The following is a 17,271-nucleotide window of genomic DNA, read 5'->3' on the forward strand; positions in this document are numbered from 1 at the left end:
TCTAATTAAAAGGTTTTTTTTTTCCTACATTATAAAAGCACCAATAAGCTCATGACAGAAATGCTAAAAATATAGAAAAATAGAAAGAACAGAAGCCAATCACCTCTAGTCCCTCAGCCCCACCAACCAAGAGACAATGATCATAAAACATTTTGATGTATTTCCTTCTGATCTTTTTGCTCTGTGAAAGATGTTTATTTATTTATTTATTTATTTGAGACAGATTCTCACTCTGTCGCCCAGGCTGGAGTACAGTGCATTCAAGAGCATACTTGGCTCACTGCATTCTCTGCCTCCTGGGTTCTAGCAATTCTCCTGCCTCAGCCTCCTGAGTCGCTGGGGTTATAGGCATGCACCACCACACCCAGCTAATTTTTGTATTTTTAGTAGAGATGGGGTTTCACCATGTTGGCCAGGTGATCTGCCTGCCTCAGCCTCCCAAAGTGCTGGGATTACAGGCATGAGCCACCACACCTGGCTGAAACATGGTGGTTGTTGTTGTTTTTTAATTTAATTTTTTTTTTTTTTTTTTTTGAGACGGAGTCTCGCTCTGTCGCCCAGGCTGGAGTGCAGTGGCGCGATCTCTGCTCACTGCAAGCTCTGCCTCCCAGTTTCATGCCATTCTCCTGCCTCAGCCTCCCGAGTAGCTGGGACTACAGGTGCGTGCTACCACGCCCGACTAATTTTTTGTATTTTTAGTGGAGATGGGGTTTCACAGTGTTAGCCAGGATGGTCTCGATCTCCTGACCTCCTGATCCACCTGCCTCGGCCTCCCAAAATGCTGGGATTACAGGTGTGAGCTACCGCACCCAGCCGAAACATGTTTTAAAAACATAACTAGAGTCATATTGTATATTCAGTTGAATTCTGTTCTACCACCTCTCTAGAACAAAATTATCCCTGATTTGTAGCATTTGCCAATTTCTGTGATGTAAATATTCCCAACATGCCAGTTTTGGCTGCCAGTGTCACTGGACACAGGGTTGGAAGGAGAAGCACAGAACTGATTGTTACCAGCTGGTATGAGCTGGCTCCAGTGCAGCATGTTGTAATTTGAAATTTTTTTTTTCTGATCTCAAAATCAGCACTTATTATTAATAATTCATAAACCACAGATATATAAAAAAAATTAAAATCATCCAGAATCCCATCCGGGTCCCTGCCTACCTGGAGTTAGCCACTGCCAGCATCCTGGTGCATGTCCTAACAGTACCCTCTCTATGGATAGAGACCTACACAAAATAACTTTCTAGAGAGTTCAGAAGCGATATGAATTTGTGGCAGAAAATTTGGGGGAAATACAGAAAATCTCTGATATCTGTAAATGGCAATTCAGAAATAATTTTGGAGGATGTTCTTCCAGTCATTTTTCTCCTCTCCATTGCTTTAACACGATTGGACTCATGGTGTGAATATTCAATTTTTAGGCACAGTACAGGTACATTCTCATGCCGGGGAGGAAGGCAACATCCAGGAGAAGGGCATTCCCACTGATAACTTAATAAAAACCCCACTGAAGCTTAAAGAGGTAAAAAGTATTGTTTTCACTAGCACTGAAAATGGCACTAAGTGCCGGGTGCAGTGGCTCACGCCTGTAATCCTAGCACTTTGGGAGGCTGAGGTGGGCAGATTGCCTGAGCTCAGGAGTTTGAGACCAGCCTGGGCAACATGGCAAAACCCCGTCTCTACTAAAAATATGAAAAATTAGCCAGGCATGGTGGTACATGCCTGTAATCCCAGCTACTCGGGAGGCTGAGGCACAAGAATCACTTGAACCTGGGAGGCGGAGGTTGCAGTGAGCTGAGATTGCACCACTGCACTCCAGCCTGGGTGACAGAGCAAAACTCTGTCTCAAAAAGAAAGAAAGAAAAGAAAAGAAAAAGAAAATGGCACTAAGGATGAAGCTTAAATTATTTGAAGTTTTGGGGGACCCAGGTTTTGGGTCCTGAGACCTCCTTTGGGTAATTCCGGATGCTTGGCCCTTCTTGCCTCTCCTTTCCCCCGATGCGCCATTGGCATGTGAGAACGGGAGTGCCTACAGGGAGAAAAATAGGAAAATCTAGCTCTTGCTTAAGCCTGAAGGCTAGTTCATTCCTCGGTTCATGTAACTGGCATTTTCTGAGCGCCCACTCTGTGGTTAGGCACCAGGTACAGATGTGGAGGCAACAGGGTGCTCGCCGAGGAGCTGGATGCAGTGACCACAGCTCAGGGTACAAAAAGTTGAACAAGGACATTAAATGAGACAATCCATGGAAAGTGGCAGGGCTGTGCCCAGCACATGGTGAGTGCTCAGCAGTGGTAGCTGCCTGCCCTACCGCCCTATTGAGAAGAGCACCCCACGTCAAGGAACGTGCAGGGCAAGGGCCCAGGGGAGCGACGGTGCAGTGCCAGCTCCCTGAGCTTTAACTGACCAGCCAGCTCCCTCTGCTGTAGCCTCCCCCAGATCCCACACTCTGTGGACCCACAGGCTGGTTTTTCTCGTTTTCTCCTGCAGGGCAATTTGCATATTTCTCCGAAGAACCATCCAGAACCTGAACAGCCTGTCTTCAGACAGAGGCCCACAGCTGTTTCTTGAAATCTGAGTAAGTATTGAAGGTTTCTTTTCCTTCAGAAGCCCCTTGTTATTATTTAAAATGGTCTTTTTTTTTTTTTTTTTTTTTTTTTTTTTTTTTTTTTGAGACGGAGTCTCGCTCTGTCGCCCAGGCTAGAGTGCAGTGGCGCGATCTCGGCTCACTGCAAGCTCCGCCTCCCGGGTTCACGCCATTCTCCTGCCTCAGCCTCTCCGAGTAGCTGGGACTACAGGTGCCCGCCACCGCGCCCGGCTAATTTTTTGTATTTTTTTTTTTAGTAGAGACGGGGTTTCACCGTGGTCTCGATCTCCTGACCTCGTGATCCGCCCGCCTCGGCCTCCCAAAGTGCTGGGATTACAAGCGTGAGCCACTGCGCCCGGCCTAAAATGGTCTTCTTTCTGAGTTTACATTTTTTATCTCCCTCTCTGGAATATAATCTCCCCAGTGGGAGGGGGTCTTTATGTGCCTGTCTTAGTCACCACTGTAGTCGGGCTAATACGTGTTTATTAGATTCATTAACCCGTTAAGAGGTCAATATTCATTTATATTTTACTTTTGCCTCAAGAAAAGATTTTTAAAATTCTATAGAGATGTTCGACTACTTTTTTTTAAAACTTTTTGTTTTAAAATAATTATAGGCTCACAGGAAGTTGCAAATATAGTGCCAAGAGGTTCCATGCACCCTCATTCAGCCTCCCGCATGGCCGTTGCCTTTACAAGGAAGCCTAATTCCTTAGTGAGACGGACTTGGCCCTGCCTGGGGCAGCCCTTGGCAGCTTCCACTCCCAACTCATTTCCTCATGCCCACCCATTCTCCAAGCCCTGGCTGCACCAAACATCTTTTTGGTTCTTCAGAAGCGTTTCTCCTCTACCTCTGGGTCTTGACACATGCCTTTCCCTTTGTCAAAGACGTGCCCACCCCACCCCTGTCTGATTCACTCCTTGTTCAGGTCGCAGCTTTACCATCACCTTCTCCAGGGAGCCAGTGCTGGGTTCAGGGTCCCCATCTTGGGATCCCTGTGACCCTCATGTTTCCCTCGTCACGGTGTTTATCACATGGGTTGTCACTGTCTGTTTTTTCTGTTTGTTTTGGTTTGTTTTTCTTTGAGACAGGGTCTTGCTCTGTCACCAGGCTGGAGTGCAATAGTGTGATCACAGCTCACTGCAGCCTCAAATTCCTCAGACTCCTGGGCTTAAGCGATGCTCCTGCCTCAGCCGCTTGAGTAGCTGAGACCACAGGCGTGGTCCATCATGCCTGGCTAATTTTTAAATTATTATTATTTTGGCAGAGACAGGGTCTCGCTTTGTTGCCCAGGCTCCTGCAGTCCTCCTGCCTCGGCCTCTGAAAGCTCTGGGGTTACAGGCGTGAGCCACTGTGCCCAGCCACCATTGTCTGTGTATTTGCCTGTCTCTACCACCATACTGTTTCCTCTAAGGAATACCTCTCCACCCATCCTGTGACTTCTGCAGGCCTCTGCTGGAATGACACCTTTCACCCACGTATAGTAGCCAGCCCCACTTCACCCCATCACTTCATATCCCCTCACCCTGCCTAACTGTTCCTCCCCCTGACCACTTCCTGAAGGAATGCTTAGCTGTGTGTTGAGTGGGCTGCTGAGGGCATGGATTCTGCAGCCAGACTTCCTGAGTGTGTGTCTTGGTACTACTGCTTGTTAGCTCTGTGACCTTGACCAACTTAGGTCGCTTCGTCATTATGTATTGGCATATTATTGCCTGTCTGCCACCAGAATGTAAGCCCCTTAAGAGCAGGGAACTTGTCAGTTTCATCCTCTGATCTGCCCTAAGGCCCAGAACAGGGCTTCCCACATCCTAGCCCCTTCTTCATTCATCCAGCAAGTATTTCCTGAATGCCTACAGTGATCCAGGGCCTGTCCAGAAAGCTAGGGGTGTGGCAATGAAAAAACAACCAGGGAACTGCCTCGTATACACAGGTAAACAAGTAAGTAAAAAACAAAACAAAACAAAAGAAACAAATTAAAAAAAACCATTATTTTAGATAAGAATGAGTAGTATAAAAATAGAACACGGTGCTGAGATAGAAGACAGATATTAGGTTGGTGCAAAGTAATTGTGGGTCTTGCTATTAAATTGCAAAAAACCACAGTTACTTTTGCACCAACCTAATACTGTAGCCTGGGTGGTCAGGGAAGGTCTCTCAGAGGAGGTGACATCTGGGCTGAGGCCAGATGATGTGATGGTCAGGGAAGGGTATTCCCAGCAGGGAGAGTGGCAGGTGCAAGGGCCTGGAGGGAACGAGCAGAAAGACAGCCAGTGTGGCTGTAGCATAGTGAACAAGACCGGTGTGGGGACATGAGATGGAGTTCAGCGGCAGGCAGCAACCGGATTGCATAGGACATTTAAGTTTGTCCAGTCTTCGGCCTGTGGGCCACATACAGCCCAGGACAGGACAGCTTTGAATGTGCCCCAACACAAATTCGTAAACTTTCTTAAAACATTATGAGGTTTTCTTGCGAATTTTTTTTTTTTTTTAGTGCATCAGCTATCATTAGTGTTAGTGTATTTTATGTGTGACCCAAACCAATTCTTCTTCTTCCAGTGTGGCCCAGGGAAGCCAAAAGATTGGACACCCCTCTTAGGCCGTCATACCAGGATTGGAATTTATTCTGATGCAATGGGAGGCCTTTGCAGGCTTTTAAGCACCCTAGTGACATGATTGGTCTATGTGACAAAAAGGTCACTGAGGCCGCTATGTAGAGAATGCATTGTAGGGCATCAGGAGAAATTGTGTTGAATGAATGAATTTGGTCTCAGTTTAGCTTTATTATTATTATTATTTTGTTAGATGGAGTCTCACTCTGTTGCCCAGGCTGGAGTTCAGTGGCACAATCTCAGCTCACTGCAACCTCTGCCTCCCAAATTCAGGTGATTCTCCTGCCTCAGCCTCCCAAGTAGCCAGGATTATAGGCACATCCCACCATGCCCAGCTAATTCTTGTATTTTTAGTAGAGACGGGGTTTCACCATGTTGGCCAGGCTGGTCTCAAACTCTTGACCCCAAGTGATCCACCCGCCTCGGCCTCCCAAAGTGCTGGGCTTACAGGTGTGAGCCACTGCACCCAGCCACTGATTTTTGTATTTTTAGTAGAGATGGGGTTTCACTATGTTGGCCAGGCTGGTCTCAAACTCCTGACCTCAAGTGATCCCCCCGCCTCAGCCTCCCAAAGTGCTAGGATTACAGGTGTGAGCTACTGCGCCCAGCCTGAGCTTAGCCTTTTGTACGCTAGACACATCCTCATACCTCTGTGGTTAGAAGCAGGCCAGCTCACTCTTCTCTGATCAGAAAGCTGTTTATTATTGAGCTAAGAACTGGCATGGGGCTCCCCAGATACCAGTCCAGTAAAATACTACCTTGGGCTGCTCTGAGTAATAGGTGCAATCAATATAGCCTCCAACTGGCACGCGGAGTTGATTAAATGTAGTGGAATTTGCTGACCTGCTGACATCAGGCTAGTGCTGCCCTTGGCACTGCCCTTAGTTCATGGTTTATGCTGTTGCCCCTGTTCCCACCACCATGGTCTGAGCTGACCCTTTGAGCCAGGGAAATTTGCTGCGAATCTCAAATGTGGGTTCCTAGAGCAACCATTGAGTCCAGTCTTGCTGGGTGACTTTGGGCAAGGTCTTAACCTCTCTGGGCCTTCGTTTCTCCATCTGAAACAGGGGAAAGAAGATCCCAGTGCTGGTGTAGAGGAAAGAGCTCAAGGTTTGGAGTCAAAAGTCTGGTTTGGATCTCATCACTTACTGTGTAACTTTGGGGAGATTGCTTGATCTTTCTGAGCCTGTTCCTCGGTTGTAAGAGGGAATCGTAATGGTTCATGTCCTACTTAACTTTACATGGTAGTTATAAGAATTAAGCAGACTGGAAAATGCTTTGCAAACAGTTACGTGCTGTAAAAGTGTTGGTTTGTTGCTTTGAACTCCCTCAGGGTTGTTTTGAAAACAAATGAAATATTAGTTGTGGACAGACTTTTAAATAACTAACTCCTCTACAGAAGTAATATTTTGAGAACAAAATTTTTTATTGCTCGGCTAGATGGGAACAAACTTATGAACGAAGAACTGTATGGAGTGTGGTTATTAGACTAGAAGGCTCCTGGCCATGTGATGAATATTTAAAACAGAGTTGGTGGCCAACAGTTCTATCTTTGGGCCCTGTCTGTCTGCCATTGACTGGCTGTATGAGGGGAGCCCAGTTACTTCTCTGAGCCTGTTTCCTAATTTGCAAACTGAACATTACAGTCCTACCTGCCTCAGAGTCTGCTGAGACAATGCGTGTTAAAATTGCAACCCCAGTGCCCTACACCCAGTAATAACTCAGTAATGTTAGGTCTTGTTATTATTAAACCTTTGCTATGTGCCAGACACCATGCCAAGCATTTTACTTATTTGTTTGTTGATCATTTTGTGCCTTTATTTTTTAAACAAGCATTTATATAGCATGAACCCTGTGCCAGGCTCTATTCCAAGTGCTTTACGAGTCCTAAGCCACATGGGCTGTGTTCTTTACTACTGACACAGCTCTTCTAGGTAAATACTGTATGGTCCCATCTGTAGGTGAAGAAATCTAAGTACAGAGAGGTTGAGTTGCCTAGGGTCGCATATCTACTAAGTGGTGGTGCTTGTTTTCACACCCAGGTCTGTCTGGTCCTGAGCCCGCATTCATATCCTTGATCCCCTGTAGTAGAGGCTGGCACCCTTCCCTGTAACCTTACTGGTGGCTTACAGGGTTCTTTCTGCTTCTTGGATGCCTTCTTGGCATGTCCCCTCTCTCCTTTTCTCTCCCTCCTCTTCCTACTCTTCTCCTCCCTTTCCCTTCTCCCCCTGGGAAGGAAGGAAAGAATGGAGGGAAGGAAAAGAAGGAGGGAGAACAAAGAGGAGACCTTCCTCCCTTTTTTCCTTCTTCCTTCCTTCCTTTGAGGTATACCATACACAAAGTGCATAAATATTAACTATACAGTTCAGGGAATTTTTAAATATATTTATACCCATATAATGACCACCCAGGTCAAGATAGAGATCATTTCCTTCACCCAGAAACCTCCTTTGTACCCATCCTGAGTCAATACTCCCTCCCACATGTAACCCCTCATCTGACTTCCATCACCATACATTGGGTTTAGCATTCTTCAGTTTCGTATAAAGGGAATCCCATGGTAGGTACTCTCTCGTGAATGGCTTTCTGTGTATCATTTTGTCTGAGATTCATTCATGTTTGCTGTAGTTCATTCCTTTTTCATTGCTGTGTAATGTTTCACAGTATGAATATGACCGTTTTTCCATTCTACTGTGATAGACGTGTGGGTTGTTGCCAGTTTGGGACTATTGTGAATGAAGTTGCTGTGAGCATTCATGTATGTGTCTTTTCGTGACATAAGTCCTCATTTCTCAGGAGTGGAATTGCCAGAACATAGGGAAGACATATGTTTAGCTTTAGTGGATATTGTCAAACCATTTTCCAAATAGTTATACCAATGTACACTCCCACCAGCGGTGTATGAAAGTCCTGTTTGCAGCCGGGCGCGGTGGCTCACGCCTGTAATCCCAGCACTTTGGGAGGCCGAGGCGGGCAGATCATGAGGAGATCGAGACCATCCTGGCTAACACAGTGAAACCCCGTCTCTACTAAAAATACAAAAAGTTAGCCAGGCATGGTGGTGGGCGCCTGTAGTCCCAGCTACGCCGGAGGCTGAGGCAGGAGAATGGTGTGAACCCGGGAGGCAGAGCTTGCAGTGAGCCAAGATCGTGCCACTGCACTCCAGCCTGGGCGACAGAGAGAGACTCCATCTCAAAAGAAAAAAAAAAAAGAAAGTTCTGTTTGCTCTTCATCCTCACCAGCGCTTGGTATTCTCAGTCTTTTTAGTTTTATCTACTCTGATAGGTGAGAGTTAGTGTCTCATTGGGATTTTAATTTCCATTTCTCTGATGACTAACGGTGTTGAACATCTTTCATACTTATTGGCTATTGGGATTTTTTTTTTTTTTTTAAGAGACAGGGTTTCATTCTGTAGCCCAGGCTGGAGTGCAATGATCATAGCTCATTGCAACCTTAAACTCCTAGGCTCAAGCGATCCTCTCACCTTAACTTCCTAAGTAGCTGGAACTACAGGCGTGTGCCACCATGCCCAGATAATTATTTTATTTTTCTGTAGAGATGGAGTCTCACTATGTTGCCCAGGCTGGTCTTGAACTCCTGGGCTCAATCAATCCTCCTACCTCGGCTTCCAAAAGTGCTGGGATTAGAGGCATGAGTCACCATACCTGGCCTGAGGAATGTCTTTTTTTTTTTTTTTTTTTTTTTTTGAGACGGATTCTCGCTCTGTCAGCCAGACTAGAGTGCAGTGGCACGATCGCGGCTCACTGTGGAATATCTTTTATGAAGTATCTATTCAAGTCTTTTGCCCATTTTTAAATTCGCTTCGTTTCTTTTTCTTAATGACTTACTGGAGTTAGTTGTTTGGATACTGTGTATAGACCTTTGTGGATAGACATATTGAAGATCCCTCCCTCCATCCCGGTCTGTAGTGTGTGTTTTCACTCTCCTAAAGGTGATGAAAAGAAGTCCTTCATTTTAATGATGCCTACTTTATCAGCCTTTTATGGTTTGTAAGTTCTGCATCATGCTTAAGTAACCTTGGATTACCTCTGGAAGCATTTCTCACTGGGAATTTTCTCCTGCAGGGCTGGGAATGGCCACGTGGAACAGGCCATGCCAGAGGCTGCCTCAGCGGCCTCTGGTAGCTGAGCCCACTGCAGAGGGGGAGCCACACCTGCCCACGGGCCGGGAGCTGACTGAGGCCAACCGCTTCGCCTATGCTGCCCTCTGTGGCATCTCCCTGTCCCAGCTATTTCCTGAACCCGAACACAGGTGAGTTCTTCTGTCTCACAGAAGGAAGGTCGTGCTTCTTCAGGGGAATAATTACGGACAGCCAAACAGCCTGCCAGGCACGATGAGGCAATGCAGAGAGGAGCAAGTCATTGTCCTTGCCGCTAAGGCAGGGGTCTCTAACCGCCAGGCCGTGGACCAGTACTGGTCTGTAGCCTGTTAGGAACCTGGCCGCACAGCAGGAGGTGAGCAGTGGGCGAACGAGAATTACTGCCTGACCTCTGCATCCTGTTCTAAGCATTTTATCAATACTAAGCCTCATGGGCTGTGTCCTTTGCTACTGACACAGCTCTTCCAGGTACATACTGTATGGTCCCATCTGTAGATGAAGAAATCTAAGCGCAGAGAGGTTGAGTTGCAGCAGCATTAGATTCTCATAGAAGCTCAAACCCTGTCGTGAACTGCGCATGTGAGGGATCTAGGTTGCACGCTTCTTATGAGAATCTAACTAACGCCTGAAGATCTGAGGTGGAACAGTTTCATCCTGAACCCTACCTGCGCCAGGTCCCTGGAAAAATTGTCTTCTCTGAAACCAGTCCCTGGTGCCAAAAAGGCTGGGGACTGCTGCTCTAAGGAGCTCACAATCTTGTGGGGGGATAAGACATCCCCTCATTCAGTTATTCACTCATTTATACCTTCACCAAGCATTTTTTGAGCACCTACTGTATTCCAGGTATGATGTGAAGTACATGGAGGGTAAATGTGAATGAGACAGATACCATCCCCCAATCAAGTAGGACAGCATCCAGGAAGGTATAAGATATTAATATTTATTCATTCATGAAACATGCATTTGTTGAGCCTCTACTATGTGCTGGATGTAGCACATGGCCCTGTGCAGGAAACAAGGACAAGCAAGGCCCGGCTCCTGCCCTCAAGGTGCTTACCTCTAGGTGGGGGTACCCAGGTGGCTGATTGTAACAGCGGACAGATACAGATGAGTGAGTGCTGTGATGAGTTTAAACGGGGTCGTGGAGCAAAAGAATGACATTGTTATATTTCATCTCTATCATTGACAGTATCTCCCGTGTGTGTTTAAATCACATATTTGGAGTCAGAATAGCAGAATTGTTAAGAGCGTGGGCTTTGACCTTAAAAAATTCTAGAGGGGAGAGTATGGAGGCAGGAGGGGGCCAGTTAGGAGGCCAACGGAGTCATCCAGGGGAACGAGGACAACTACCAAGTGGTGGAGAGAGGACACAGATGGGACAGACTTTTCTCAGGGAGAATGGAGTTGACTTGGGAAGAGGCTGAGTGTTGTGGGTGAGGCAGAGGCGGGAACTCACTATGGCTCCAAAGGTTCAGAGGCGGAAGAGAGCGTAGGAGCACAGAGACACCGTTACTAGGACAGGGAGCACAAGACTTGGGCCAGGAGATGGTGAGAAGCTCTTGCATCTGCAGTGTTTTCAAGACACAGCCCCCACATACACTCAGTGGTCCCCCATGAGTAAACTTCCTTCATGCCTTGGGTCTTAGCTGTTTGGGGTTTTTGTTTTTCTGTCTTTGTCTCTCCACTGGACTGAACAGTTGAACATACTCAACTCCTTGGGGGTCACCGCCAGGAAGCCTTCCCTTATCTGTCCTCCAGACCAGGGCATTGTTCCACCTGTATGCCCAGGGACCCATCTCTGCAACCACCACACTGCGCAGGAACTCTCCATACCTGCTACCCCTCCAGTCTGAGCTCAGGAGGGCAGGGGCTACCTCGTTCATCTCAGAGTTCCCAGTGCCTCGCACACAGCTCAGTATAGCAAAGATACCTGGTAAAGGTTCATGAAAAGAAGAGGTAGGTTAATGCTGGCTTTGTGAGCAAGGAGATGGTCCGTAGGCTCTGGACTCAGATCTGGGTTCAAATCCTAACTCTGCCACTTTCCAGTCGCATGTGACCTCGAGCAGTTTATTTAACTTCCCTAAGCCTCAGTTTATTTATCTGTAGAATGGGGTTAATGATACCCATGCTGCAGGGTGATTGCAGGAATTAAATGAGATGATGTAGCCGGGTGCAGTGGCTCAGGCCTGTAATCCTACCACTTTTAGCAGGTGGATCGCCTGTGCTTAGGAGTTTGAGACCAGCCTGGTCAACATGGTGAAACCCCATCTCTACTAAAAATACAAAAATTAGCCAGGCATGGTGGTGCACACCTGTGGTCCCAGCTACTCAGGAGGCTGAGGCAGGAGAATTGCTTGAACCTAGGAGGCAGAGGTTGCAATGAGCCAAGATCGTGCCACTACACTCCAGCTTGGGCGACAGAGCAAGACTCTGTCTCAAAAATAAATAAATAAATAAATAATGAGATGATGTAGACAAAGCACACAGCACAGTGCCTAGCACATAGTAGGCACTCAATAAATGGCAGTGGTTGCTTGCTAACTGTGTGAGTTACTTCCTTTGCCCTAGTTTCTTCATCCAGAAAATGAAGATAATACCACACTTACTCCTACCACTCAGGAAATTTTTGTGGTTTTTTGGTTTTTTAGTTTTTGTTTTTTAGAGATGGGGTCTCAGTCACCCAGGCTGGAGTATAGTGTTACAGACATAGCTCACTGTAACCTCAAACTCCTGGGCCCAAGCAGTCTTCCCCCACCCCAACCTTCTGAGTAGCTGGGACTACAGATGCATGCCACCATGCCTGGCTAACTTTTTATTCTTCTAGAGACAGAGTCTCACAATGCTGCCCAGGCTGACCTCAAGCAATCCTCCCATCTCAGCCTCCCGAGTAGCTGAGATTACAGGTTCGAGCCACTGTGCCCCGCAGTCAGGCTACAAGTAATAGAACACAGTACTAAGAGAGATTTAAACAACAGGAGATTGTTTTTTTTCACTTAACAAGAAATCCCAAGGTTCCAGGGTTGATTCAGTGCCTCAAAAGGTTTTTGGGGCTGGGCGCAGTGGCTCACGCTGTAATCCCAACACTTTGGGAGGCCGAGGCATGTAGATCACGTGAGGCCAAGAGTTCAAGACCAGCCTGGCCAACATGGCAAAACCCCGAATCTATTAAAAATATAAAAATTAGCCAGACGTGAGTGGCACACACCGACAATCCCAGCTACTTGGTAGGATGAGGCACAAGAATCACTTGAACCCTGGGAAGCGTGCCACTGCACTCCTGCCTGGGTGACAGGGTGAGACTCTTGTCTCAAAAAAAAAAAAAAAAAAAAAAAAAAAAGGCCTTTGGGTTGGCTTTGAACAGTTCTGTTGGCTTTCCCCTCCTGATCACAAAATAGCTGCTGCAGCTGCATACATCACACCCTCACAGGACAAGGCCCAAGGCAGGAAGGAAGAGGGCAGGGGTTATCCCCAAGTCTCTCATCAGGGAGGAAGTCTTTCCCAAAATACCCCGAGAAGCTGAGACGCCCTCCTTTGGTGTCATTGGCTAGATCCTGTCACGTGCCCAACCTGCAGGTACAGGGAAGCCTGGGAACAAATAGAGGCTTTTGCTGTTTTCTTTTTTTCTTTTCTTTTCTTTTTTTTTTTTTGAGACAGTGTCTCGTTCTGTGGCCCAGGCTGGAGTGCAGTGATGTGATCTTGGCTCACTGCAACCTCTGCCTCCTGGATTCAAGCAATTCTCTTGCCTCAGCTTCTTGAATAGCTGGGATTACAGGCGCACGCCACCATGCCCGGCTAATTTTTGTATTTTTAGTAGAGATGGGGTTTCGCCGTGTTGGCCAGCTAGTCTCGAACTCCTGACCTCAAGTGATCTGCCCACCTTGGCCTCCCAAAGTGCTGGGATTACAGGCGTGAGCCACCGCGGCCGGCTGGCTTTTGCTGCTTTCAACCTCCATCATGGGAGATGAGTTCTGCCAGCCAGGAAGAAGGGGCTGGGGAATTACTGTTTCAGAGAAGCTGTTGGCAACACCATCCAAGAGGGTGATTGTAAGGAGGGTATGTGTTGATGGCCCTTGCAGAACCTGACACCAAACTACTACCAAGCAATGTTGGTTGGTCTTGTTGTTAATAATGAAACTCCTACCTGATAAACCAGTACCTAGCCAAGGAAGAGCTTTGTGTACTTTGTTTCCATGAACAAATGTTGAAGAATCTGGGCTGTGTGCCGGGCCCACACAAGGTGCTACTTAGGAGGGCACATAAGGCAGTGAGTTACTGTCCTGTGTCTCCCACCCCCACTCCACAATATCCATGGTGAAACCTCATGGTGAAACCTCATCTCTACTAAAATTACAAAATTAGATGGGCGTGGCGGCGCACATCTGTAATCCCAGCTACTTGGGAGGCTGAGGCAGGAGAATCGCTTGAACCTGGGAGGCAGAGGATGCAGTGAGCCAAGATCATGCCATTACACTCCAGCCTGGGCAACAAGAGTGAAACTCTGTCTCAAAAACAAACAAACAAACAAACAAACAAACAAAACCCAGCAGCCCAGGTGCGCCGTGTGTAAGACTGGGTAGGATGAAAGGGGATGTTTGATGCCCCTGCTCAGTGAGTTTCCCATGCATGGCGGGTGCTCAGGGATGTAATCACTGGAGTGGGGTAACCTCTGCAGCAGGTATGCATAGCCTCTGAGGTCCCAGAGATGTAGGTTTGAATCTGGAGCTGTCACTTAACCTCTCTGGATCTAGGATTCCTTATCTCTAGAGTGGGGTAAACTAGTACCTCCCTTAACTAGTTCCTCCCTTCCTCATGGGGTCATGGTGAGAATGAAGTAACTCAAGGTGTACAAAGCTCTCAGCACAGGGACTGACGGACAGTTGCTCTACAATTGTTATCTGCTGTCGTTGTTGCTGTTGATTTTCCTGTATTTCTACCAGACCAACAAACACATTAGTAGCAATTATCAAGGCCCTGCCGATCTAAAATGCTACTTGTTGTTTGGTAAATTGCTGTGCTGGCATTTTGCATATATATATTTTTAATTCATTTGTCCGTGGAAAGAAACACATTACTCTCTAGTGCTTTGTAGGTGCCAGGTATTGTTCTAAGCACATGACAAATACTTAGTTAATCCTTTCAACAACTCTATGAAATACGTTTCATCATCTCCACTGTTTTACAGATAAGGAAACTAAGGCCCAGAGAGGTAAAGTCACTTGTCCAAGGTCACACAGCTCATGGCAGAGCTGGGATTTGAACCAGTCTGTGCTCTTTACCCCTGCACTCTTGTTAAGAGTTGCTTCTCCATATCCAAAACTTTCTTCGTGGACAGCAGGCCCAGGCCATGCTGTAGCCCTTGGCCCTGAGCCCTTTCTGTATATAAATTTGCCTCTAAGTAATGTTCAGTTCACTTAGCCATCCCCTCCTCCCCAAATACATACCTCATTACCACCCCAAAGTAATCCCAGTAAATTGCAGTGGGGCAAATTATAATCACTGTGATAGCAGTAGCTAACATTTATCCAGGGTTCACTGGTGCCAGACAGTGTTACCATGCCATTTAATCTGTCCAACTCACCTATGAGGCAGGTCCTGTTATTATCCACATGTTATCTCAGAGGGAAATGAAGCTGAGAGGTAAAGTGAGGACACAAAGCCAATTTCCAGGGGAACCAGGACTCCCCCAGGTGGTTGGACTTCAGAGTCCAACTCTTAACCCCATCCTCCACTGCCTCCCTCTGCCACCTTGTAAATCAAAATAACGATGCTAGCTAACATCGTTTTTAGTCTCATGTAGTTGAGCCTCTACTACACGCCAGGCTCACTTTCGGCGCTTTATATTTATCATCTCACTTCATCCTCAGCCAACCTTATGAAGTTGGTCTCTTGAACCCATTTTGCAGATAAGGACACTGAGGCACAGAGAGGCCATTACACTTTCCCAAGATCCCCTCTGCTAAGATTCCTCTTCAAGAATGAAGGCCTTTCACCCCCAGCTGCTGGCAAGGCTGCCAGCACAGCCCTGAGCTGTCTGTACATTTTTGGGCCTGCCTGAGCTGAAGGGAGCCACGTTGCCCGAGGTTCTGTCCCCTCCCTGGAGCACCTGCATCCGGTAACTGGCTGATGCACAGCTGTAAAGGCCTGGCCCTCTCACCCAGCTGGGGACAGTTCTGAAGTGTCATCCCATCTTTAGAACTCCCTGCAGGGGCTGCTGAGACCTCCCTTGAGACTGTATCATAGCTCAGCTGCCTCCTCTGCCCAGCCCTAATTCCTCCCTTCCCTCACCAAGGTGTTGGTCGCAAGGGGAGCCCTAATCATCGCCATTTCGGGGCAGCTTCCCAGGAACCCGACCATAACAGTGGTGAGGCCAGGATTTAGTTTATTTTTCTATTTTTATTTATTTTTGAGACAGAGTCTCACTCTGTCACCCAGGCTGGAGTGCAGTGGTGCGATGTCAGCTCACTGCAACCGCCGACCCTGGGTTCAAGTGATTCTCATGCCTCAGCCTCCTGAATATATGGGACTACAGGTACATGCCACCATGCCCAGCTAATTTTTGTACTTTTAGTAGAGATGGGATTTCACCATGATGGCCAGGCTGGTCTCGAACTCCTGACCTCAGGTGATCCACCCAGCCTCACTTCCCAAAGCATTGGGATTACAGGCGTGAGCCACTGCGCCCGGCCGAGGCTAGGATTTAAACCCAAGTTCCTCACAACTCCCATCAAGGTCCCGGTCCCACTCTAAGGAATGTGATAGCTGGGCCATGTGGTGCAAGGACAGGGGGCTCCTGACATTGCCTCTACCACTCGGGAGCTCTGCTTGTTTCTGAGAGGCCTGAGTGCAGCCTCTGCCCTACAGGGCAGAACCTAGTGTTGGAGTCCCAAGGCAATGTGGTTTGAGGCAGGCTAGGACTCTGATTTTGGAGACAGACCTGGCTTCTGGGTGTCAGCCCTTTCCTGGGAGTGGTATAATCACCTTCTAAGTGACTCTCCTGGCCCACATTCCCTGGCCCACCTGCCACCCGGCTCATACCTGCTCTACAGAGGCGGCTGTGTCAGAGGTCTGGTGTGGACTCTGCCATCATCCCCCCAAATGCTCTGAGCTTCCCACCTCTGTGTCTCAGCTCAAAGGCTTCCTTCTCCCCTAGAGTGGCCCCATCCCATCCTCCCCTGGGGGCTCCTGTAGGACTGCACTCAAATGCCCGCTATGGACAGAGACCGGCGGTGGCAGTGCACATGGAGGGCACTCTTCCCTTCACTTCTCCCACTTATGCAGCAGCCAGCGTTTTCCAGAAAGCACGTCCTTGGCAGCATCCAGGAGAGCAGATGGCCTTTTCTGGGAAGCCTTTTCTGGTGGCTGCCGTCACTTCTGCAGGTGGATCCGGGGCTCCCTCTATGGGCTGCACTGAACTGATCTCCACCTCTGTCCTAAGGTACCACATGGCGCTAGGGTCACTTGGTTACTTGAGTGTCCACCCTGCTGTGAGCTTCCTCAGATACCAGGTTTCGTCACCTTTATTCCTCAGCCCCTGGCACAGCCCAGGCGCAAGGCATGCAACCAGTCACCATCCATTGCTCTCATTGCTGTGGCTTATCAGCCTCTTTGATAAACATTTTGGTGAGAGAAGAAACCAAAATCCACATCATCCAGGCTGGGCACGGTGTCTCACGCTTGTAATCCCAGCACTTTGCGAGGCTGGGGCGGGTGGATCACCTGAGGTCAGGAGTTCAAGACCAGCCTGGCCAACATGGTGAAATCCTGTCTCTACTAAAAATACAAAAAATAGCCGGGCATGGTGGTGGGCACCTGTAGTCCCAGCTCCTTGGGAGGCTGAGGCAGGAGAATCACTTGAACCCAGGAGGCAGAGGCTGGGGTGAGCCAAGATTGCACCACTGAACTCCAGCCTGGGCAACAAGAGCGAAACTCCATCTCAAAACAAAAACAAAA

General features: G+C 47.9%; 1 protein-coding gene across 17 annotated transcripts in view; it reads left to right on the top strand.

The window, feature by feature from the left end:
- Positions 1-17,271, top strand: part of TMCO4 (transmembrane and coiled-coil domains 4) — a 114,438-nt gene that overhangs the window by 10,735 nt on the left and 86,432 nt on the right. For all 17 annotated transcript variants that reach the window (XM_063631732.1, XM_055261721.2, XM_063631740.1 and 14 more), the window contains 2 exons: positions 2,495-2,582; positions 9,287-9,473. In XM_063631732.1, the coding sequence (XP_063487802.1) occupies positions 9,295-9,473 (179 nt within the window). In that variant the 5' untranslated portion in view covers positions 2,495-2,582; positions 9,287-9,294. The remainder of the gene's footprint in view (positions 1-2,494; positions 2,583-9,286; positions 9,474-17,271) is intronic.

This window comes from Symphalangus syndactylus, chromosome 22 (assembly GCF_028878055.3).
Source record: "Symphalangus syndactylus isolate Jambi chromosome 22, NHGRI_mSymSyn1-v2.1_pri, whole genome shotgun sequence".
In the NCBI taxonomy this organism is placed as follows: Eukaryota; Metazoa; Chordata; class Mammalia; order Primates; family Hylobatidae; genus Symphalangus; species Symphalangus syndactylus.